Source organism: Marmota monax, unplaced genomic scaffold (assembly GCF_021218885.2).
Source record: "Marmota monax isolate L192 unplaced genomic scaffold, Marmota_monax_Labrador192_F-V1.1 WCK01_AAM20220418_F8-fsc00028, whole genome shotgun sequence".
NCBI classification, from domain to species: Eukaryota; Metazoa; Chordata; class Mammalia; order Rodentia; family Sciuridae; genus Marmota; species Marmota monax.
In genome coordinates, this window is record NW_026694779.1 from 316,898 (window position 1) to 341,364 (window position 24,467).

Consider the following 24,467-nt stretch of genomic DNA (forward strand, 5'->3'; position numbering starts at 1 on the left):
GGTGTCCTTGGAAGGCTGGGGCCTCCAGGGGCCTCTAAATTAACCTCCTGAATGAGCCTCCTTCGTCTGCATTTGAAGGACCCTTGTGGGGGGGGCGCAGAAGCAGGGTCCTTGAGCTCTTGGTTGCAGATGGCAGTGGGATCCATCCCCAGGAGCAGGGTGGACCCCACAGAGCCCGGCAGGTGACAGCCACCTGCCCTGTCCCTTCAACCCCCCCCCACCCCCCGTTCAGCCCCAGGCAGCCCGACCATGGAAAGAACTAGAATCCTGGTTCCACAGGAAACCACAGGGAACCCAAGGGGCTCGGGGAATTCCAGTTACCACTCTCCCCCAAGTTTCTAGAAGGTTCTCTGCCGGTGTGAGAAGTTAAGTCCTGCAGCCCAGAGATGGAGGGAGGACTCTCGGGGTCCCCACCAGCCACCAGCCCTGGCTCCTGGGGGGAACCAGCCTTTGCCCGGCACGGGGGCCCACGCCTGTCATCCCAGCGGCTGGGGAGGCTGAGGCAGGAGGATCGTGAGTTGGAGGCCAGCCTCAGCCAAAGCGAGGCCCTGAGCCGCTCAGGGAGGCCCTGTCTCTAAATAAGATGCAAAACAGGGCTGGGGACAGGGCTCAGGGGTCAAGTGCAATCTCTGAGTTCAATCCCCCCCACTAAAAAGGGTGGACGTGGCCTTTTGGGTAAGGAGGCTCCCCAGGAGGCCGCTCCCTGAGCCACACTGTCCCCGGGAGGGAGGGAGGGAGGCCCAGACATCCTCCCATTATGGGCCCACCCAGCCGGCCCTGATAACCATCGGGCGCCGCAGGCCCGGCTGGAACAATAGTGGCCATTGGGGCTATTTTTACAGTGGCCTGGCCCCACCGGGCCCCTGAGGGACAGGGCACAGAAAGGCCTTGCGGATGCCCCAGCAGACGGAGGAAGGGCCCGGTGGGCTGCCCGGGGCTGCAGGAAGCCTTGTGGGTCTGCCTGTCGCCAGAAACAATCGGGGTCCCCCACCCCAGCCAGGGACAGGAAGAGGTGGGTCTCGCTGGCTCCTGGTGTCGCCTGGGGCCGGGCCTCACGTCCAAGCCCCAGGTCCTCGGGCCACCCCCCCCCGGCCTGCTGCGTCACCCCCAGAGCTGGGGTCTTCTGCTCCGAGCACCGGGCGACCTGCAGATACCTGGGAACCGCTGACCCCATGGCGCTGCCCGATGCCCTACTGTGCGCCTGCCAGGGACACCCCAGGACGGGCTCCTCTTGTCCCCAGGGGTGACTATATTTTATGCTTTGGGTACTGAGGATGGAACCCAGGGGACACCCCACCCCTGAGCCCCGTCCCCAGCCCTATTTTTGCATTTTATTTAGAGACAGGGTCTCGCTGAGTGGCTCAGGGCCTGGCTTTGGCTGAGGCTGGCCTCCACCTTTCGATCCTCCTGCCTCAGCCTCCAAAATGAGCATCAGGCCGTCCAGGGGCGACACCCAGGGGCCACCTCATCGGCCTCACCTTTTGGTCCCGTTGTGTCCCCTGCCTAGAAAGTGATCCGATGGCCACCAAAGAGAAGTTGCAGTGTCTGAAGGACTTCCACAAGGATATCTTGAAGCCGTCTCCCGGGAAAAGCCCCGGCACCCGGCCCGAGGACGAGGCCGAGGGCAAGCCCCCGCAGCGGGAGAAGTGGGCCAGCAAGATCGACTTTGTGCTGTCTGTCGCTGGTGGCTTCGTGGGCTTGGGCAACGTGTGGCGATTCCCGTACCTCTGCTATAAAAATGGTGGAGGTGAGTCCAGGGTGGGAGTTGACCAAAGGGGAGGCGTGAAGGCCGCCGCCCGAGGGTCGGGGTGCCTTCTCTCTGCACCCTGATCTTCCTCCCCCGGGTCACCCTGTCCCACCCCCTGACCCCAGCTCACCACAGAGACAGGAGATGAGCACGACTGAGAATCAGGGTGGCCGGGTTCTGTCCCGAGTCTTGCTGTGTTACCTTGAGGTGCCTCACACCCTCTCTGATCCTCTAGTCTCTGAAAAGGTGGAATAAGGTCAGAGATTCACACTTGCCCTTTGTAAACCCCCCTGGATTTATGGCTCCCCACTTTCTCTCTCCTTGACATGATTTTTTTGGGGGAAGGGGGTACCGGGGATGGAACTTGGGGACACTCGGCCACTGAGCCCTGTCCCCAGCCCTATTTTGCATTTTATTGAGAGACAGGGTCTCACTGAGTTGCTTAGTGCCTCGCTTTGGCTGAGGCTGGCCTCCCACTCGCGATCCTCCTGCCTCGGCCTCCCGAGCCGCTGGGTTGCCAGGCGTGGGCCATGTTGTTGGGGTGTTTTTTGTTTTGTTTTGTTTTCATCCTGCCTGCCGAGGGCTCTCCGCGAGAGTCCTCGGAGGTGCCAATGTCCAGTGGCCACCCCCCGGCCCCGAGGTTTTAGGGACTTGGAGAGAGCTTGGGTAGGCTGGAGTTTGCTCAAGCCTGGCCCCGCGCCACCTGTGCTTAGGAAGCCACCCTTTGGGGGACTTTTCCCTTAGAGCCTGGTTTCTTAACCTTTCGTAGGTCTCAGGCCCCTGGGGGACTCTGATGAGGGCCCCAGACGCTCCTCAGAACCAAGCACCCACCCTAGACCCAAGTTGCCCACAGTTTCAAAGGGTTTATGGAACCCGCTGAAGCCATTAGTGACGCAGGTAGGACCCCTGTCCCCCAGCTGTGCCCCGCCTCCGTTCCCTGGCACCCCCCCCCACCCCCTGCCCCCCCCACCAGCTGGAGAAGAAGCCACCCTTGGGTTTCTCCTTCTAGATCTTTCCATCTGGGCAGGCCTGGGCATGGCAGGTGTCGGAGAGGGTGTTGCAGGTGGAACAGTCCCCACTAAGGCAGGCAAGCCCGTAGGTGCAGCTCAAGCAAAGGCCCTGTGGCTCCGAGGACCGGGTGCCGATTTGGAGATGGCTGGGGTGGGGGGGGACACGTTGGAGAGTCTGGCCCTTGTCCCTCCTGCCCCCCTGCCCCCCGTCACTCATTCTCTCTCTCTCTCAGATTCTGGTGGCTGGGAGGGGTCGGGAGGGAGCACCTCGGGGTGCCGGTCACTGTCACAGCCACAGCCTTAACGCTCGGTCACTTCTGCCTGCCCCCTTACAGGTGCATTTCTAATTCCGTATTTCATTTTCCTGTTTGGGAGTGGCCTGCCCGTGTTTTTCCTGGAGGTCATCATAGGCCAGTACACCTCGGAAGGGGGCATCACCTGCTGGGAGAAGATCTGCCCCCTGTTTTCCGGTGAGTGCAGGGGGTCCCTGTGCTGGGCTGGATTTTATTGAGCAGCTACTATGCCCCAGGTCCATTGGACGTGCTTGTGCCTGGAAGGAGCCAGTCGGGACAGCAGATGGGGGTGCTCCTGCTGTGGCCCCTGAGGCCTCGGGGAGAGGGGAGGGGACACGGGCCAGCTGCTAGGAAGAGAAGATGGCGTGGCCCCTCCAGGGGCTCTGTGTTCCCAGGAGGCGCCGTGTAGACGGGAGCCCGGGCACCGTGCTCAGCCCCCGGGGGGTTCTCAGAAGAACCAGTCAGGACCGACGGGCACCGGGCAGGATGGTGACGTGCCCAGCCACCCGTAGACGTCTATTCTAGCATCCTGTGTGCCATGAACCAATGATCCAATAACCAATAATAATACTGATCAGTAGATGATCAATGATTCACTAATGCGGTGAGGCATTCAGTTTGCATTCATCTACCTGTCCACCATTCAGCTCACCACTGCCCTGGCCGACCCTCCAACCAACCACCATGTGGGCCCTCATACCACGCCTGGGTGCTCGGTGCACTTAGTGGGTCTTCATCCACCTTCCACCATCCGCCATCCGTCCATCCATCCACCCTTCCATCCATCCGTCCGTCCATCCATCCATCCATCCACCCATCCATCCAATCGTCCATCCATTCATCCGTCCGTCCATCCAATTGTCCATCCATCCGTCTGTCTGTCCGTCCATCCATCATCCATCCAACCAATCATCCATCCAATCGTCCATCCATCAATCTGTCCGTCCATCCAATCGTCCATCCATCCATTCATCCAATCGTCCATCCATCCATCCATCTGTCCATCTGTCCGTCTGTCCATCCATCCAATTGTCCATCCGTCTGTCCGTCTGTCCATCCATCCATCCAATTGTCCATCCATCTGTCCGTCTGTCCATCCTTCCATCCAATTGTCCATCCATCTGTCCGTCTGTCCATCCTTCCATCCAATTGTCCATCCGTCTGTCCGTCTGTCCATCCATCCACCCATCCATCCATCCATTCATCCAATCATCCATCTACCTATCCATCTAATCATTCATCCATCCACCTGTCCGTCTGTCCATCCATCCATCTCCATCTGTCTGTCCATCCATCCATCCATCTCCATCCGTCCATCCATCCATCCGTCCGTCCGTCCATCCGTCCATCCAATTGTCCATCCATCCATCTGTCTAATCATCCGTCCGTCCATCCCTCCATCCATCCATCTTCCTTCGATGCTGGTCTCTGCTGAAGAGTCCCCTCTGGCCCTGTCCTGTGGAGCGGGCGGTCCTGGTGGCCCCCTTGCTGATGCTCATGGCGCTCCTTGCCCCCCCCGCCCCCCAGGTATCGGCTACGCGTCCGTCGTGATCGTCTCCCTCCTCAACGTCTACTACATCATCATCCTGGCCTGGGCCACCTACTACCTGTTCCACTCCTTCCAGAAGGACCTGCCCTGGGCCCACTGCAACCACAGCTGGAACACGCCCCACTGTCTGGAGGACACGCTGCGCAAGAACAAGAGCCTGTGGGTCACCATCAGCACCCACAACTACACGTCCCCCGTCATCGAGTTCTGGGAGTAAGACTGGCCTCGCTGCGGGCAGGGGGCTGGGGCGGGCGGAGGGCGCGGGCCACCCCTCGTCCTCCCTGGGGAGTCGCGGTCTTCGAGGGTCGGGGGTGGGACGGGGAGAGGGTCCATATTTGCCCAGGGCTGGTATCGAATCTCGGTTCTGCCACTTCCTGGCCCGTTGATCTGGGCAAGTCCCCCTTTCTCCTCTCTGAGCCTCAGTTTCTTCACGATTTCTTAGTACATTTTAGAAAAAAAAATACATTCTCTGTCCTTGAACAGAGAAAAAAAATGTCTATATGAAGCTGAGGTAGTTACTCCAGTGAAAGGCGCATAGATCAAGTGGGAAAAATTGTGTATCAGTTAGCAGTTAGCTTTTGCTGCGTAACAACCATCCCCAAATTTGGTGAATTCACAGTCACCATTTACCATGATTCTGTTTGTCGGCAGTTTGCGCCAAGCCCTCCGAGTCTTGGGCTGCTTCCTGTGTCTGCAGACCGTTGTGGGTCCTCGGGGTAGCGCTTGGGCATTGGCTGGCTAGGGGCTTGTCACGGGTAGCTCCGGAGACAACAGACGGGTGACCCTCCGTGCATAAGCTCTTTTTCAATCTCTGCTCAGGCGTCATTTGTGTTCATGTCCCGTTGACCAGAGGAAGCCAAAGACAACCCCAGACGGAGAAGTACGGGGGAATAAAACCCGCCTGCTCGTGAGGGTAGAGATCTAGGGGTACTTTTGCAGTGAACCACAACGTCGTCCATCACTGTAGGGAGCTGTTAGGAAAAAAAATATAGATGTTCTCTGTTATTTGCACAGAGAAGAATGCAGGTCCCCAGGCTTCTCAGAGGGACTCCTCATGCATATACATGGTCCCCTGCAAACAAAGAAGACATTAAAAGCACATGCATCGCCCCCTCAGCTCCCCACCCATTGGGGAGCGGAGCTGCTAGACAAAGAAATGTTGGCATCTCATTCTGTCACTTGAATGGGGCCCAAGGCCACCGCCTTGACCTTTCTGTGCTGTTCTTGGCACAGCCTGACCACACAGGCCTGCCCCACCCGGGGCACCAGTATCTCTGCCAGCCTACTGGGCCTCGTTGCCAGCATGACCGGGGGTCTAGCCTGTGCACCTGGGGTCTAGCCTGCACACCTGGGGTCTAGCCTGTGCACCTGGGGTCCAGCCTGCGCACCTGGGATCTAGCCTGCGCACCTGGGGTCTAGCCTGGGCACCTGGGGTCCAGCCCGCGCACCTGGAGTCTAGCCTGCACACCTGGGGTCTAGCCTGCACACCTGGGGTCTAGCCCGCGCACCTGGGGTCTAGCCTGTGCACCTGGGGTCCAGCCTGCGCACCTGGGATCTAGCCTGCGCACCTGGGGTCTAGCCTGGGCACCTGGGGTCCAGCCCGCGCACCTGGAGTCTAGCCTGCACACCTGGGGTCTAGCCTGCACACCTGGGGTCTAGCCCGCGCACCTGGGGTCTAGCCTGCACACCTGGGTTCTAGCCCGCGCACCTGGGGTCTAGCCCGTGCACCTGGGGTCCAGCCCGTGCACCTGGGGTCTAGCCCGTGCACCTGGGTTCTAGCCCACGCACCTGGGGTCTAGCCCATGCACCTGGGGTCTAGCCCGTGCACCTGGGATCTAGCCCGTGCACCTGGGGTCTAGCCTGTGCATCAGGGGTCTAGCCTGCGCACCTGGGGTCTAGCCTGTGCACCTGGGGTCTAGCCTTCGCTCTGCCATATCTAGCTTGGTCAGTCCAACCCCCTCTCAGGTCCCTGATGTCCTCCTCTGCCACCCCAAGGCTGTAGGGTGGCCCTGACTGGTTCCCAGCCCTCGGAACCCACTAGAAAAATGCAAAGTACCGTTGGACGTCACGTACCCCAGACTCTGTGGTGTCCTGGAGACGGAACCCAGGGGCCCTTCACCCCCGAGCCCCATCCCCAGCCCTTTCTGTATTTTACGTGGAGTCAGGGTCTCACCAAGTTGCCGAGTCTCGGCCTCCAACTCGCGATCCTCCTGCCTCAGCCTCCCCAGCGGCTGGAATTCCAGGCAGGGGCCACCCAAGCCAGGAGATGTCCCCCTTTTCTATATTCCCAGAAGAAGCCACCAGGGCCCCTGGGATTGGCTTTATAATTGAACACCGAGTCTTGGCCCAAGCCAGCCCATCTCTCTCTGAGCCTTGCCATCTGGGGTCCCCTTTGTCCCGAGGTCTCCCTCCCCGGCTCAGGTTGTGGAGGACAGGCGGGAGGCCCGGCCTGGCCCCATGCCCTTCAGCAGGCGGAGGCCGGCCTTCCCCCTGGGCTCCCTCGGGGGCCTCCCGGGAGCCCGCACGTCTCATTAGTCTTTATTAGAATCAAAGCCACATGAGTCATGTTTCCAAACAGCCCCCAATCTTCCTCGGCAGCTGTTGGAAGGAGGCGGAGGCCGGGGGAGAGGCCGGGGGAGGCTTGTGCGGCCCCGAGCGCGGGGCGGACGGGCCCTTTTATAATTGTTGCCCCATGCCAGTCCCCAGGGGACAGCCGTGGCCAAGAAACAGCTGGCCTGCGGTCAAGAGGAAGCCATTGGTCCCACTCGAGGACGTATTGACATCTCTGGACGGCAGCCGGGAGCCCGGTCATTATTCCAGTTCTTGGATCCCACCCTGGAATGAATCACGACTATTCTTGGATAATAATGTCGCGGACTCTGGGTCTCCTCCCTCGAGGCCAGAGAGTCAGGGAAGGCTGAGAGGCCCGGCTGATGGCTGCCGTAGGTCCCGCAGGGTGGCTGGACCCCAGGTGGGGGGAACACCAGGAAAAAGGACCCAGGTGTCCAGGGTTGATGTCTGTCTCGGGGATTTTAGGTGAATGGCTGAGCCTCAGTTTTCCCATCAAGGAAATGGGTGTCATCTGTGTACTCCGCGCTCGTTGCATTAATTGAGCACCTGCTTTGTGCAAGGTGTTGTTGAATGATTGACAGGTGCTTCCTGGGAACACACATTGTCCAGGCAGTTGCAGTAGGTCGTCCCCAAGCTCTTTAAAACCTTTAGGTCTGCCAAGCAAGGTGGCACGTGCCTAGAATTTCACAGGCTCTGGAGGCTGAGGCAGGAGGATAACAAGTTGGAGGCCAGCCTCGGCCACTTGGCAAGGCCTGGTCTCTAAATAAAATATAAAAAGGGCCGGGGATGGGGCTCCGTGGTCGATGCCCCTGGGTTCAATCCCTGGTACCCACATCCGGGAAAAAAGAACCCCTTTAGGTCTAAAGGTTTAGGGGACGGGGTGGTAGCCATGGGAGGCTGAGGGGCAGAGGCCAGAGGCAGCCTGGGTCCTGCTGGGATTCCCTCTGACTGAAGGGGCCAGAGTGGAGGCAGGGAGTCCAGTGAGGAGGCTGTTTAAAAGTCCTGTGGTGCAATTGGGGACAGGATTGGTGGCAGTGTGGGTGTCTGGGGCAGTCAGAAGGTGCTTAGGGGACAGCAGTGAGTGGCATCAATTTCTTTTTTTAATTTTTTTTTTGGGGGGGCACTGGGATTGAACCCAGGGTCACTTTACCATGGAGCCATGTCCCCAGCCCTTTTTATTTTTTTAATCTTAGACATGGGGTCTCCCTGAGTCGCTTAGCATCTCGCTAAGTTGTTGAGGCTGGCCTTGACCCTGCGATCCTCCTGCCTCAGCCTCCCAACCCTCTGGGATGACAGGCGGTGCCACCTTGTCCTTGGGATGTCCAGAGCCTGGTGGGCAAGGTGGACATTGTGCTGAAGGAAGAACAGAGGGACTGTACGGGGGGGCCCAGAGAGGGGGGGCCCTGGCTGGCTTCAGAGAGGACACAGAGGACAGAGGCTGGCGTGTGGAGGCAGGAAGGTGTCCCTCCCCTCTCAAGGATGCCGTGGGTCACTTCCCAGCAGGCCCTGGGCTTTCACGAGGGCCCAGCGGCTGGACGCTCAGTGGGAAGGGCATTTTATTCTGTGGGGGGGGCTCCACAGCCCTGCCCTTGCCAGGGCCCCGGGTGGGGGTGCAACTGGTTGACAGCCTCAGGTCACCCTGAGGCCCCCAGTGACCCTGGCATGTAGCAGAGAAGTGAAGAAATCCTTTGGAAACTCCAGACTCCATGTCCTTTTACATTAACCGATGGTGGATGGTGTGGCGGAGCTGAGAACCTGACTTCACCCACCCGTCGTCCCCGAGACAGGGGAGGCCGAGGCAGGAGGATCGCAAGTCGGAGGCCAGCCTCAGCCACGTAGGGAGACTCTGGGAAACTTTAGGGAGACCCTGTCCTAAAATATAAACAGGGCTGGGGAGGTGGTTAGGGGGTTAAGCACCCCTGGGTCCCATCCCTGGTGCCAAAGAGAGAGAGAGAGAGAGAGAGAGAGAGAGAGAGAGAGAGAGCGCACGGCCCCTGGCAGGGGTGGGGGTGGGGCTGGGGGCAGGGACCTGACTTTGTAGCTGGACAGATCTGGGGTTGAGTGACCGCTCTTCCAGCTGCCTGAAGGCTTTGTGAACGTGCAGAAGTGGATTTTTCAGGCCTCAGTTTTCCTCATATGTAAAATGGGGCTGGATCAAATAAGATTTAAATAATTCCTTTTTTTTTTTTTTTTAACAAAAAGGGTCTTGGTAAGACACCGGCATCCTGGCAGCTTTATTATTATTTTGGTTTTTTTGGGGTGATCACACCCAGGGTGCACGGCCACTGAGCTACACCCCGCAGCCTTTCCTCTACTATTTTGAGACAGAACCTCATGAAGTTTGGAGGCTGGCCTCCCCCTTGGGATCCTCCGCCCTCAGCCTCCAGAATGGCTGGGATTACAGGCGTGCACCCCCGCGCCCTGGGCGCCCTGCAGGACCGGAGGAGCCCTTGGTTCTATTTTATAAAAGGTCAAACAAGGGACAAAGTCCCTCCACTCCTGGGGCGCAGAGCCTTCGGACAGAAGCTGGTGCTTTGAAAAGGAGAAGCAGCCTCTTCCGGGCCTGGCCCTCGCCCTGGCCCTTGCCCTGGAGGTGGGGACGGCGGAGATGAGGAGGCAGATTACCTGGGCACACGGTGGGCGGAGGCTGGGAGACTCCTCTTGATCACTGACCGGGCACTGCGCGCTTGGGGACAATGAGTGTCCTGTGGGCGCATGGTGTTTCCTGGACTTGGCCGAGGGTCAGCGCCTGGCCCCCGGGTTCCTGATGGTATCTGGCCCCGCAGGGCCCGGAGCTGCGCGTGGGTCCTCACACACCAGCGGACACGGCACAGCGCGGCCTTCAGCTCGGGCCTCGCGGACCTCCAGGGAGGACCTCCAGGGAGTGGAGGCTGCCTGAGACTGGGCAGGGGGCGGGGCTCTGGGCATCTAAAGGCCACCAGCGGTCACTGGTGATGAGGGCCATGGAGTCACCTGAAAAGTGACTCTGCAAAGTCCTTCCAAAGCTTCTCCAAAGAGAGCGCACAGAGAGGAGGCTCTGCCTCAAGGAGGCTCTAGCCTGGAGGAGGCTCTGCCTCCGCGAGGCCGCACATTTTACGGAGATCCGGATAACAAGGGGGTGGGGCCGATAAAATAGGGAGGGACCAAAGGACATGGGGGGGCAGGGAGTATCTGCCTCACCTTAGGGACGGGAGGCTGGTCTGGGGAGGCCGGGTCACTTGTCCAACATCCTCCTGAGCAATGAAGCTAAGATTTTATTTTATTTTACTTTTGGTACCAGGGATTGAACCCGGGGTGCATCACCACAGAGCCCCGTCCCCAGCCCCTTTTTACATTTTATTTAGAGACAGGGTCTCACTGAGTTGCTTAGGGCCTCGCTAAGTGTTGAGGCTGGCCTCCACCTTGCGATCCTCCTGCCTCAGCCTCCCGAGCTGCCGGGATCACAGGCGGCCAGGTGAAGCTGAGTATTTCACCGAGGTCCTATAGAAAAGTCAGTACCCATTTGTCAGATGAGGAAACTGAGGCTCAGGGGTTTCCTGACCTGCCCCAAGCCAGGCCGGGTTGAACCTGGGTTTGCCTAAGGATTATGGACCCCAGGGCCCTTGACCCTCCTTCTGGCCCCTTCCAGACGTCCCAACAACTCTGTCCCGGGGTTTGCACCCTGGCCCGGGCCTCGGGGATGCTAGACCCCGGGTCCCCGCTGACTCCCTGCTCTGTTTGCCCCAAGGCGCAACGTGCTGAGCTTGTCCTCGGGGATCGACGAGCCGGGCACCCTCAAGTGGGACCTGGCGCTGTGCCTCCTGCTGGTGTGGCTGGTCTGTTTCTTCTGCATCTGGAAGGGCGTCAGGTCCACGGGGAAGGTAAGTGGCCGTCCCGACCCTCCCCTGCCTCCTCCCCGCCCTCTGGGCCTCCCTGACCTGGAAAGGAAAGAGGCCAGCGTGGCCGCGGGGCGAACCCGTCCCCTAGAAGAAGGAGATAAAGTCCAGTCTTAGGGTCTGGCTCCAAGTGGTCAGTGGTCTGGGGACCAGCCGGCAAGATCCCTGGAGGTGGGATGATGGGTCTCTCTGACTAACCCAACGGCGGCTGCTTCCCCATCTCAAGGTGTTAGCAGTAGACGCAGGTGTTGGCCGTAGATGCAGATGTCACCTGTAGATGCAGGTGTTACCTGTAGATGCAGATGTCACCTGTAGATGCAGGTGTTACCTGTAGATGCAGATGTTACCTGTAGATGCAGATGTTAGCAGTAGATGCAGGTGTTACCTGTAGATGCAGGTGTTAGCAGTAGATGCAGGTGTTACCTGTAGATGCAGGTGTTACCTGTAGATGCAGATGTTAGCAGTAGATGCAGGTGTTACCTGTAGATGCAGATGTTAGCAGTAGATGCAGGTGTTACCTGTAGATGCAGATGTTAGCAGTAGATGCAGGTGTTACCTGTAGATGCAGATGTTAGCAGTAGATGCAGGTGTTACCTGTAGATGCAGGTGTTGGCCATAGATGCAGGTGTTACCTGTAGATGCAGGTGTTGGCCATAGATGCAGGTGTTAGCAGTTAATCAATATCAGAGCTGTAAGTAATATTAGCTGGGAACAGAGAAAAGCCTCTCTGACAACTGTGTTATTTTATTTTTATTTTTATTTCTTGTTACCAGGGATTGAACCCAGGGACGCTTCACCACTGAGCCCCCAGCCCCACCCCCTTTTTAATTTTTAAATTTAGAGACAGGGTCTCGCTGAGTTGCTTAGGGACTTGCTGAGTTGCCGAGGCTGGCTTTGAGCTCATGATCCTCCTGCCTCGGCCTCCCGAGGTGCAGGGATGACAGGCGTGGGCCACGGCGCCCTGCAACACCTCTGTTCCTCATAACCAGCTCTTGGTGGACAGATTGAGACGCTTTTGACCTGACTGGCAGCATCAGGGGTCCCCAGGAGTTCGGAGGAGATGGAGGGCTGGGGACCTGCCCCAGACCTACAGGGTCAGGGGCCACCCTGCAGCGTCACCCCGGATTTGGATGCTAATGCACGGTTTGGTCCGAGAAGCCCTGGGTTCCTGTGCTCCCCCCCAACGTAAAGGAGGAGAGGTCCAACTTGGCTCAGAATTTCCAGGTGGTGGTGACTGGGGCTGGTGGCGAGGCATGTCACGGTGGGGCTGGTGGAGGAGGCCAGATACCTCACGGCAGCCGGGGAGCAGAGAGTCAGAGAGGAAGAGCCGGGGTTCCTAGTGTCCCCAAGAGCACACGCCCAGTGACCTGCCATCTCCCACTAGGCCCTCCCCCTCTGATAAGGGTCTTTTGCAGACCTATTTCTCTCTCTGTCTTTCCTTTTGGTACCAGGGATGGAACCCAGGGCTGCTCAACCCCTGAGCCCCTATCCCCAGTCCTTTTTATATTTTATTTAGACACAGGGTCTCACTGAGTTGCTCAGGGCCTCGCTAAATGGCCGAGGCTGGCCTCCACCTTGCGATCCTCCTGTCTCGGCCTCCCGAGGCAAGGTTTAACAAGGAGGTGACTTGGAGACCAAAGGGGAAAATTCCCAGGGAGACAGGACTAGCCAGTGCAAAGGCCCTGTGGTAGGTCCCATCCAGGCCGATGGAGGAGGCTGGCGTCCACCAGACACGTGAGACAAAGGGCAACACGCAGAGTAGAATGGACGCCAAACCAGTGGGTGCCAGGTCACAGCCATGGCCGTGCGGAGACGTGACTTACCCGAGGTCTCCCCCCACCCCACCCTCAGCCTTGGCCTCCTCTGGGGGTGGGCGCGGTTCCCAGAACAATGGCAGGGCCTGGGTCAGCCCAGAGCAGCCAAGACAAACAGCTCTGGGGACTTCCTGGAGCTCAGTGGCCCAGAGGACGCCCGCCCGCCCGCCCGCTGGCCGGCCGGCCATGGCTCCCAGCCCTGGCCAGAGACCAAGTCATGGTCACTGCCCTGGGGGCTGGGCCCACAGGCAGCCGACGGGTCTCTTCCTGGCCAAGCCTGCCTTCACGGTGACCCGGGTCCCTGGGGAAGGGACGGGGAGGTAGATGGCAGGAGAGACCCAGACCCGGGAGGCTCAGGCCTCAGCTCAAGTCACTTACTTACTTTCTGTTTTTTTGGGGGGTTGGGGGGTCACCAGGGATTGAACTCAGGGGCCCTTGACCCCTGAGCCCCCTCCCCAGCCCAGTTTTGCATTTTATTTAGAGACAGGGCCTCCCTGAGTTGCTCAGGGCCTCACTTTGGCTGAGGCTGGCCTCCAACTTTTGATCCTCCTGCCTCAGCCTCCCCAGCCGCTGAGATGACAGGTGTGAGCCACCACCGGCGCCCGACTGGCCATTTCTATTCTTATGATTCTCATGACTCCAAGGGTCTGAGATACCCCAGAAGAGGCCGTGGCCTACGTCATTCAACAGCTAGTGATTGTTGTCACGGATGCCCCAAAGCACACGTGGACCTCCTTAGCTCGGATAATCCTCACGATGTGCAGGGCGTTAGTAGCCCCATTTTTATCCATGAGGAATCGGAGGGTCCAGAGAGGTTAATATACTTGCCCAATGTCACACAGCTTGTCAGTGGCCAATAAATAGGGTTCAAGCCGGGCATGTCCCTGCCGGGGAACAGGGAAAAGCCGTCCCTCTGAGTCCCCAGGGCTGTGGGGCCGAGGGCTCTCAGGGGCACCAGGGAGTTTCACCAGGCAGAGCGGAAAAGTACCGCGTCCTGCCACGCGTCCTGCTGGGCCACCGCCAGAGGCCCCCGCGGGTGGCGTCTGGCACCAGCTTCTCCCTCGAGGATCCCGGGGGAGTCACGGAAATATGGAGACACTCTCAGGGGCTCATCCTTGGAGCAAAATCTGCAAAACAAGGGAGGCTCTCTTTACAGGCACCTAAGCCGTGTGGCCACGCTGGGTTTTGGGGGTGAATAGCAACCACACCCCATCCCCCCAAAGATGCAGAGACCCTGGAAGTCTTTGACCTAAGTCAAATCCCACCACCTCCAACGCTGGGCACAGTGGCTCATGTCTGGAATTCCATCTTCTCGGGAGGCTGAGGCGGGAGGACTGGGAGTTTGGAGGCCAGCCTCCACCATTTACTGAGACCCAAAGAAAGACCCCACCTCCGACACCTGCTGACTCAGGACCCCATGAGGGACACCTGAGCTCTCTGTTCCCATCTAGAAGATGCAGGTAGCAAGGTCCCCAGCTCTTGCCAAACCTGCTTTGGGAGTTAAATGAGTTAATAGGTACAAACCGTGAAATCCCCCCAACAAGGGAAATGGCCCCCCACGACACTGGCTCTGGGCACAGCCCGCGGCCGCTTTGAAGTGGGAGCCCCCGGGGGGACCCCGCGGAGCTGCTGTCTGTGGCTATTGTTCACCCACTGGGGTGTGGCCCACCCAGGGGCCCCCCCAGAGGTGGGAGCTGGCCAGGGGCTCCTGACCGTCTGTCTACAGGAAGGGAGGGACAGACGGGCTGACTTTCTTGACTCTTCTGGGGCTTCCTGGCCCGCCCTCCCCCTCCGTTCTTGGAAAGTTATGAGGATTTTTAGCCTCAAAGAAAAGAAATAAAGGTCAGGGGGTGGGGGAGGGGGAGGGGGATGGGTCCTGAGGCCCTGGAAGAAGAAAGAGATTCAGGGAGCCGGTGGCAGAGTTGGCCCTGGGGACTGAACCCAGGGGGGGCCTCACCACGGAGCCCCGTCCCCAGCCCCTTTTTTTAAATTTTTTTAATTGAGAGACAAGTTGTGGAGGCTGGCCTCCAACTCCCGATCCTCCTGCCTCAGCCTCCCCAGCTGCTGGGATGACAGGCGTGTACCACCACTGTGCCCGGCTCAAATTCTCCCTCTGTGTGTGACAGAGAGGAATTTGTGCTCTCCGTTGTCCCCCACCATATTCTGGACTTAGATCACAATAATAATCGTATAATGCTTAGGTTTTAGTTGAAGCGACAGGTTCAGAGAAGTTAAGCAACTCGTCCAAGGTCACACAGCACGTGAGATTGCACAGCCTGGCTCTAGTAGAAGTCTCTGCTTTCCTGTTTCTTCCTTCCTCTTGGAGAGGGGAGGACGGTGCGGGATGCTCACGGCCCTGTGGTCCCCCCTTGCAGGTTGTCTACTTCACCGCGACCTTCCCCTTCGCCATGCTATTGGTGCTGCTGGTCCGCGGGCTGACCCTGCCCGGTGCCGGGGAGGGCATCAAGTTCTACCTGTACCCTGACATAACCCGCCTGGAGGATCCGCAGGTAACGCAGGGCCGACGGGCTGTCCCCTTCCTCCTGCCCGGGGTTAGGGTCTTTTCTCCAGGGCTCTGGGGCGGGGGGCTGACCTCTGGCCGGGTGTCCCCCACCGCCTCTGGGGCGCTGTGCACAGGGTGCATTGCCTGGGGCCTCTCTGATCCAGGACCCACCCCCTAGGAGGCCAGTTCTAGAGTCTGCCTTGGGCACTGGGCCAGGAAAGGGACAGATCTTACCAGTGCTGGCCCTGGGGGTGGGGGGGACTGGGCTTCTGCCCCAGGGCTGGGGCTGCTGCAGGCCACCCTGGGTGACCACAAACCTCAGAGTTAATGGCTTCCTGGGAGGTCGAGGGGCAGATCCTGAGAGCCACCCCCCAGGGAGGAGGAAGCTTGTGGGCTCAGTGGTCGACCTTTTGTCCCCAGAGCTCAGCTCTCTGGTCACCTTACTGGGGGTCAGGTCTCTTCTCCTAAGCTCTGGGAGGGAGGCGGGGAGTTGGCCAGGTTCCAAGGACAGTGAGAAGGTGGTGCTTGTTGAAGGTTCTGGAAAACGGCTTTGCCTGTGATCCATTAACGATCACCGTCACCGTGGGAGCCGCGGGGACCCGCGGGTTAACCACGCCTCCGACACTGACCTGTTCTTTATCATTATTATTATTTGCTCCTGGGGATGGAAACACTTAACCACTCAGCCCTTTTTAAAAATTATTTATTTTTATTTGGGGACCCGTCTTGCTTAAGTTGCTTAAAAGGCTGAGGCCGGCCTCCAACTTTCAATCCTCCTGCCTCAGCCTCCCCACCCCCCAGCTCATCTGTATACCTCAAAGTCCCCTCTGAGGCTCATCACCTGGTGGCCAGGCACCTGCCCCTTCTCCTCCAGGCCACCGATGACTGACAGCCCCTTCTCTCTCTCTCTTTGCCTGCCACCTCCTGTCACCCTTCCAAGGTGTGGATCGACGCTGGGACCCAAATCTTCTTCTCCTATGCCATCTGCCTGGGGGCGATGACCTCCCTGGGGAGCTACAACAAGTACAAGTACAACTCGTACAGGCAAGTGTCGCGCCGGCGGGCCTGGTGGACCCTAGAAATGATGATGTTTAAAAGAAAAGAAAGAAAAAAAATAAAACGAGTAGGAAGCTTGGCTTCCATGTGTGGTGAATTAACTTGCTCCCTGACATGTGTAACTTAGGGACTGTATGCTGCTGGGATGCCTGAACAGTGGTACCAGTTTTGTGTCTGGCTTCGCAATTTTTTCCATCCTGGGCTTCATGGCACAAGAGCAAGGGGTGGACATTGCTGATGTGGCTGAGTCAGGTACGGTAGCCTTGGTGGCAGTGGTGGTGGGCACTGCCACCTAGTGTTTAAGCCGAGTACTGCAGGCATGAAGCCAGACCCCCCCCCAGGGGGGATGGGGGGGGGAATGAGCCTGATTTCCAAAATAGACCTCCCCCCCCCCCCAACCAAGAAGTCCCCCCACGGATTGTCACAGAGCCCAGGAGCGGCCTTGGAAAATCAAAATTGTCATTGCAACTGGCCCGAGGGGGGCGGCGGCAGGAATGCGATGGGGAGGCGGTGACATTGGGGACTGCGACCTGGTGTGTCCGCCCTTTTGCAGCCCATTCCCGGTTTCAGGGACAGAAACCACCCCGTCGCCATGGCATCATGGCATCGCCACCTTCCCCCCTTCCTGGGTGTCGGTGTTTGGCCCTTTGCTCTCAGTGCGCATGCGCTCCCTCCCGGGTCAATCTGTCAATCAAATCCCCGGTGCCATCCGTCAATCAAATCCCCGGGGGGCCGTCAGGGCGGGGCCAGAGGGAGTGGAAGGCGCCCCTCCCAGGCCGTGGGAAGGTGGGAAGCGCAGTGTCCCCCGCCTCCTGGGGACACATGGAGTCACAGACGATGCATGCTCCGTGTCCGAACCCTGAGCCGTCTGTTGGGTCGGGGACCTGGGGGACCTGGAACCCTGTCATGTCGCCTGGCAATGGTGGGCTCTTCCGTGGCCCCAACTGTAGACCCTCAACCCCAGTCTCTAGGGACCTGGGTTCCAGGACGCGGTCACAGCTGCTGATGTCCCGGGCTTGAGACTTTCAGACGACAGTGGCTTTAGATGATAAGGCTCCCGAGGTCCCCAAACTCTTCTTTTCCTGGCTTCTTGGGCCCTTCTCGGTCCTGCCCGGGTCCCTCAGGAGGGTCCTTGTCCCTTGTCTGGAAGGGTGGGGGGGGTTGTCACCGCTGAGACCCCCACCTGACCTCCTGATGTCTCTCACAACCGCCCTGGGGTCGCCTGGACCCAGGTGAGGGTCCTGGACTAAGGTCCCTTTGGAGCATACAGGGGCAGACCAGGGGCAGGCTGTTCTCTTGACCTTGCCCTTGACCTTGACCTCCTCCAACCTCATGCATTTGAAATGCAAGGCGGTGTCCCGATCTGGGGCCCCAGGGGGCACTTTGGCATTAAACATCCGGGCATTTCCGAGATGGAGGCCAGCGGTCACTCTGGGGGTGGGTGAGAGCCAGAACAGGGGTCTCCTGGCCCCCCCTTGCCTAGTCCCTCCATACCCCCAGGCTCCACCTGCTGGATAACCCCCACACACACACCGTGTCCCTCTTCTGCCTCCCCATCGGGGCCTGGGACACCTGTGACAATCTCTGGCCTTTCAGGTGTGAGCATTTGCCTGGGCTTCTCCGACCTCCTGGCGTCCCCTGTCCCCTGTCCCCTGCCAGGTCTCATCCTTGGGACACCCCCGTCCCCTCCCAAAGCTGCAGAACCACCTGGAAAATCCAGCTCCCGGCCCCCTACATGCCTCTCTTTCCCTCCTTCTAAATCAGACCTTCAGAGACAGTCCCCAGAGACAGACCAAGGACACCCAAAATGATTCTAGAAATTTCCATGGCCATTATTTGGGAGTGTTGAGGGGGACCCAGGGAACCCCGTTCCCCCCCCTTTGCCCATAGATGGTGGGGACTTCTGCAAAGTCCTGTGGGTGGATTGGGCATGGCCCAGGGCAGGGCCTGGACCTTGGTGTGGTGGAAGTCACAGAGAAGTGTCTGATCCAGAACTTTCTCTGTGGACAGTCGGGCGCTTTTGCATACCCGTCTCTGGGCAACCTGAGCCGTTTCCGAACTCTCCACTGTGTCCACTTCAAACATCTTGTCATTCATTCCCCGTGGGGATGGCCAGGAGCCGCCGGTAACCTCTAGAGCGATTATTTCTCTAATGAGCTTTTAACGAGCACCATATTGAGCCAAAGTGTATTTAGGTGAGATAATTAAGTAGCCAGGTGGGAGCGCTGGGCGGGGACACAGCCTGGCTGGGGAGGGGACTTCCCTGCCCCCCAAGTTCACCATCAGCTCTTAGAGAAAGACTTGGGGACCCTCTCCCAGAGCCTGGCTTGAGAAAAGCAGAATTAAAATCCAGACACAGAGAAAAATTGAGCACCTTTTGGGAGGCCCTGGCAGGAGGCTGGGGAGGGAGTCCCATTTTACATCTTCTCACGGTTGACTTGACCAAATTCCTCTTTTTTTTTTTTTTTTTTTTTTTGGTACCAGGGATTGGATCCAGGGGTGCCTCATCACGGAGTCCCCTCCCCAGCCCTTTTTTTATATTTTATTTAGTGACACGATCTCACTGAGTTGCTAAGTCGCTGAGGCTGGCCTCTAATTTGAGATCCTCCTGCCTCAGCCTCCCGAGCCACTGGGATTGCAGGCGTGCGCCACTGTCCCCGGCCCAACTCCTCACTCTTGATGTGAACCAGTCAGGACCACTGCTGTGGCATTAGGGGGGACCATGGTGCTCCCCTCCTCTGGCCTCCTTGATGGACCCGGCTGCAGATGCCCTGACCTCGATTCCAAACTTGTCCTGGGCGGGAAGCCTATTTTTTTCTGAATCCAGTTCTCAGCCGTCCACACTCTGGTCCATTCAAGTAGCCTTTGGGCTTGAAAGGAGCCCCTTAGGCCACTTAGGGTCACCCTAAGCAACGTTTCTCTGGCTGAGTAGACTCCTCCTTCTGAAGAGACCCGCCCTCCTCTGCCACCTTTGGGGTGGTTAACCCTGCAGTGGGGACTTTCTTTGGTACCAGGCATTGAACCAGGGGCCCTCGACCACAGAGCCCCGTCCCCAGCCCGATTTTGCGTTTTATTCAGAGACAGGGTCTCCCTGAGTGGCTCAGGGCCTCGCTTTGGCTGAGGCTGGCTTGGAACTGGAGATCCTCCTGCCTCAGCCTCCCGGGGGATGACTGTCGTGTGCCCCGCGCCCGGCCCTCCCATCCTCAAAGTATTCATCTGGTGCATAATGTCTGCTTTAAAAACCACTCCTTGCCCCCTTTCAGAGGCAGGAGGAGGAGACCTTTCTATTTCCAGAATAATTCCAGCAACACGCTGACCGGGGAGCTGACCACACTCCTGTGCCCACCCCCTGCAGCCAAATCCACTCATTTGAAACCGAGAGCTCTTTATTTGTGTGTGTGTGTGTGTGGGGGGACATGGTCTCTGCCTCAGAGCATCTGGACAGACGCCCCTGGGGTGGCCCTCCGAGGTCCTGGGGGGAGATACAGATAGGAAGTGCTGGGCGTCTGAATGTGGCCATCCGTCTCCCGGGCCTGAGGGGCCTGTCCCCGTGGGGCTGGGCCCTGGGTGGCCCAGCGCGCCTTGCGGGAGTGCACAGAGAGGTGTAGAGACCTTCCTTTTGCAAACCAGGAGGCCTCTAGTGGTCAGACCACCGGGACTTTCCAGCCCAGGTGGCTGGGGAGAGGCGGCGGGGTCCTCCCCCACTTCTCCTGACTCCCTGGGCCTCCAACCCTGCTCCCTGGCAACCCCAAGTCTGCACAGTTCTGGGTCTCTGCGGAGGCCACTCTTGGAGGCCAATCTTGGAGGCCCCTCTTGGAGGCCAATCTTGGAGGCCCCTCTTGGAGGCCAATCTTGGAGGCCCATCTTGGAGGCCAATCTTGGAGGCCCCTTTGCTGCATAAGAGACAGATGCCCCGGCGCGTCACCCCCTACCCCAAGCGAGACAGGCCTGGTGTCTCTCCCCAGGTGACAGACCCGGCTCCTCCCCGTGTCTTGGGTTTGGGTGGCCCACCTCAGATCCGAGAGTCTTTGCGGTGAGGCCCGGGGTGCCGAGCGGCCTGGTCACTGACGTGTCCCCTTCCTTGTGTCCCCCCCTCCCCGTTTTCTCTCTCCCTCGTAGGTCCTGGCTTGGCCTTCATTGCGTACCCCAAAGCTGTCACCATGATGCCGCTCCCCACCTTTTGGTCCATTCTTTTCTTTATTATGCTTCTCTTGCTGGGACTGGATAGTCAGGTACGTGGCCACCGGGGTGGGACTGTCCCCTGGGGTGGGGACCTGATTGGCGGCCTTCAGGGGATATTTCCAGTTGGTTTCAGCCCCCCCCCAGGGTCTGAGCAGGGTGCGGCTGAACGTGCCTGTCCTCCCAGGGGGGCTGGGGAGGCCCAGGCAGGAGGATCGCAAAGTGGAGGCCAGCCTCAGCCACCGCGAGGCCCTAAGCCGCTCAGGGAGACCCTGTCTCTAAATAAAACACAAAACAGGGCTGGGGACCGGGCTCCGTGGCCGAGTGACCCCGAGTTCAACCTCGGGGTCCCCAAAATTAAGAAACAGAACACAGCAGAGGCTTCGGCAGACAGGGGACCCGGATTAGCGGGAAAGACAGGAGGAGGACACTTGGGACCCTAAAACCAAAACCCGTGTCCCGTCTTGGCTGATGGACTCAGCTGGGTCAGCAAGTGGGGACGTCATTAATCATTCCTGGTTCATGGGTTTGGCCTTTGGAGGCCCCAGGCACGAAGCTTCTAGAACCTCTGCCAGAGGTCCGCTCGCGGGCGGGGACAGAGCCAAACACCGAGGTTAATGACCGACGAGGCGTGACATCCCCACGGGCCCTAAGGAGGCCACCCGGGCTTTGGAGGAACTGCTTCCTGGGACAGAGGAGACCTCGGTTAATCATTAGATTTTTTTCCTCCCACGGGGACACGGGGACACGGGGACACGGGTGGGGACAGGCCCCTCTTCAGAAGGCCCCAGGTCCGCAGGTGACTTTAAGGATCTCAGGAAGCTCTCAAAGCCAGCCCCAGGGAGGGCGGTCACTCCTTACCCCGTCTGTGCAGAGCGTGGGACTCGAGGCTCGGTGCTCAGATGGCCTGTCACTCAGACACAGGGGACAGGTGGTGTTGAGCCCAAGTCCCCGGATCCCCAGCCCCCCCCCCCCCGGGGGACTGAGCAGGGGAAGCCACGTTAGGCCCGGGTCCTTTCTCTGCATCTGATGGCCGTGGGAACTTGGGGACGTGGGGAAGGGGGAGGTTTGGCAGAGGCCAGCCATGTCAGCCCTGGGAGGGGGGACACAGGGTCTCCCTGAAATTTAGATGCCTCTGCGGGTCCTTTAATCCCCAAATTGCCCTTCTGAGACCTTGCCACAGGACATTTGAGTCTGAGGACAGATGGGGAGAGGAAGTGTCACTGTCTGGGGGAGTAGGAGCAGAAACCTGGAAACCGTCAGTTGGGGACTTGGGTTAGATCAATGATGATCTATGTCCAGGAGGTGGAGTTTAATGTCACCATTTCAAAAATGAGGCAGTTCCCCTGGCGCAGTCTCCATGACAAATTGTTCTGCACGGAGACAGAGAGAGGGAGACTGGCTCCGGAATGTCACTGAGGGAGGGTCCCTCTCAAGTCACCTTTGCCACCTTTGGGAGCCCGGGGTGGATTCCTGGAGCCCCGTGTCGCTCACACACCTGGGTGTGCGGATCCACCGGGATGGACTTCCGTTCTCCCGGGGGGACATCGAGCCCCGATATGCCCCCAGCCACCCAGCAAGTGAGCGCTGAGCTCCACGTTTCGGTCACACGTTGGCTAAGGGGCCCCCTGCGTGTGGCACACTGGGTGCGCCGTGTGGGGACCCTGTGGCTCGACCCCACACGGCCCAGGGTTCCCTGCTCAGAAGGCCCCTGGACTTGACCCCCCCCCCAGCTGTCTCTGGTCACAAGGGTGGTCCTTCACACCTAACGGCTGCTCCTGTCCCCGCAGTTTGTCGAAGTCGAAGGACAGATCACGTCCTTGGTGGACCTCTACCCGTCCTTCCTAAGGAAGGGTTATCGCCGGGAGATCTTCATCGCCATCGTGTGTGGCATCAGCTACCTGCTGGGGCTGACGATGGTGACGGAGGTAGGTGGCAAGAGGGTGACGGAGGGAGGTGACAGTGAGGGCGACGGAGGGAGGTGACAGAGAGTGGCGATGGCGAAGGAGGTAGGTGGATGGAGGTAGGTGACAGTGAGGGTGACAATGATGATGAAGGTGGGTGACAATGATGGTGACACTGATGACAGAGGTAGATGACAATGAGGGTGACAATGGTGATGGAGGTGGGTGACAGTGATGGTGACAATGAGGGTGACAATGACAATGGAAGTGGGTGACAATGATGGTGACAATGGTGACAGAGGTCGGTGACAATGAGGGTGACAATGGTGACAGGTGGGTGACAATGGTGGTGATGATGTGACAGGTGACAATGAGGGTGACGATGGTGACACATGTAGGTGACAATGGTGAACAGAGGTGGGTGACAGTGATGGTGACAATGGTGACAGAGGTGACAATGAGGGTGATGATGGTGATGGAAATGGGTGACAATGATGGTGACAGTGGTGACAGAGGTAGGTGACAATGATGTGACAAGGGTGACAGAGGTAGGTGACAATGAGGGTGACGATGATGATGGAGGTGGGTGACAATGAGGGTGGCAGGTAGGTGACAGGTGACAATGATGGTGACAATGGGGATGGTGGTGCCTGGCCCTCCCTGTGTGGCACGAGGGACTCCCCTTGTCCCTGTGGAAGGTGGGGTACGCTGACTGCCCCTGGCCACGGCCACACATGGGCAGGGCTGGGCAGGGCCGGGCTCCCCACGTGGTGTGGACCTTGGTCTCTGCCCAGGGCCCTGAGCCACGAGGGGCAGCACGGGGGATTCAGGACCCAGCAGTTGACCCAGACTTTTTTTTGGGGGGTGCGTTGTCACGGTCACGCTGTGACCATCCGCTGCCCCGGGTCCCTCCCTGGCCTGGGAGGTCTGATGAAGGGGAGCGTCCACCGAGATCCCTTTAACCACAGCTCTGCTCCGCCCTTCTCCACCTCGAGGGGAGGTGGACACACTCTGAGGGTCCCCGCTGACCCCCCAGTCAAGGCTGCCGGACACGTGTGGCCGATCAGGGCTGAGTCCGGGGGACGTGTGGGTTTCTGGCTGACGGGGGCAGATACACGGTTCAGAGAGTGGCCAGGGGCCAGGAGGGGGCTCAACTTAAAATAGGTTTAAGGGCTGGCGCACGTCACCCAGGAGGCTGAGGCAGGAGGATCCCAAGTTGGAGGCCAGCCTCAGCAACTTAGCAAGACCCTGTCTCTAAATAAAAAAATAAAAAGGGCTGGGGACAGGGGCTCAGTGGGTCCAATCCCTGGAACCAAAAATAAATAAAATTAAAGGAGGAGAGAGCCCAAGAGGTGACAGGAGCAGGTGTGTCACCGTGCCTCGGCACCTCTAGCAAGAGGAAAGCCAGAGAGACAACGCGCTCAGCCAACACAAGCCCAGCATCACCCCGGGCCTGCCCTCCTGCGTCCCTCCTCAAGCTGGGTGGGACTGGAGTCCTGTGTGTTAACTGCACTTGGTTCAGAAGCCATTATTTTGGCCCATTATTTTGCTACGACAATGTTGTTTGTCTACTTTCCGTCTCTGTGTGTCCGAGTTAAAGAAGGTTCAAACTTCAAACCGTGAAGCTGGACGTCTTTTTATACACATTAACCCGGTCATCCTGTGTCACCCATTATTTTTCTTTGGGAGTATTTTTTTGTTGTTGTTATTGATTTGCCAGAGCTCTTTGTATATGAAGGGAATTAGAACCCAAACAAGAACTCAACCTCGGATGTGTTGTTCTTTTTTTCCTTACAGGGTGGCATGTATGTGTTTCAACTCTTTGACTACTATGCAGCTAGTGGTGTATGCCTTCTGTGGGTTGCATTCTTTGAATGTGTTGTTATTGCCTGGATATTTGGTGAGTAGAGATTCCGGCATATTCTTCCCTAAGCCTCTCCTTTGGGCCTCTCTACGCGGGGAAGCT

At 58.7% G+C, this 24,467-nt stretch overlaps 1 protein-coding gene across 5 annotated transcripts in view; it reads left to right on the forward strand.

Annotated features, from left to right (window-relative positions):
* The window catches only part of Slc6a6 (solute carrier family 6 member 6), a 56,354-nt gene that overhangs the window by 24,195 nt on the left and 7,692 nt on the right, over positions 1-24,467 (forward strand). For 2 of the 5 annotated variants that reach the window (XM_046425418.2, XM_046425419.2), the window contains 10 exons: positions 1,508-1,747; positions 3,093-3,227; positions 4,578-4,812; positions 10,898-11,030; positions 15,235-15,369; positions 16,303-16,406; positions 16,546-16,670; positions 20,538-20,650; positions 22,388-22,525; positions 24,299-24,401. In XM_046425418.2, the coding sequence (XP_046281374.1) occupies positions 1,508-1,747; positions 3,093-3,227; positions 4,578-4,812; positions 10,898-11,030; positions 15,235-15,369; positions 16,303-16,406; positions 16,546-16,670; positions 20,538-20,650; positions 22,388-22,525; positions 24,299-24,401 (1,461 nt within the window). Of the gene's footprint in view, positions 1-1,507; positions 1,748-2,516; positions 2,645-3,092; positions 3,228-4,577; positions 4,813-10,897; positions 11,031-15,234; positions 15,370-16,302; positions 16,407-16,545; positions 16,671-20,537; positions 20,651-22,387; positions 22,526-24,298; positions 24,402-24,467 lie in introns of those variants that run through there. The other 3 variants (XM_058572937.1, XM_046425420.2, XM_046425421.2) reach the window with 2 other exon arrangements.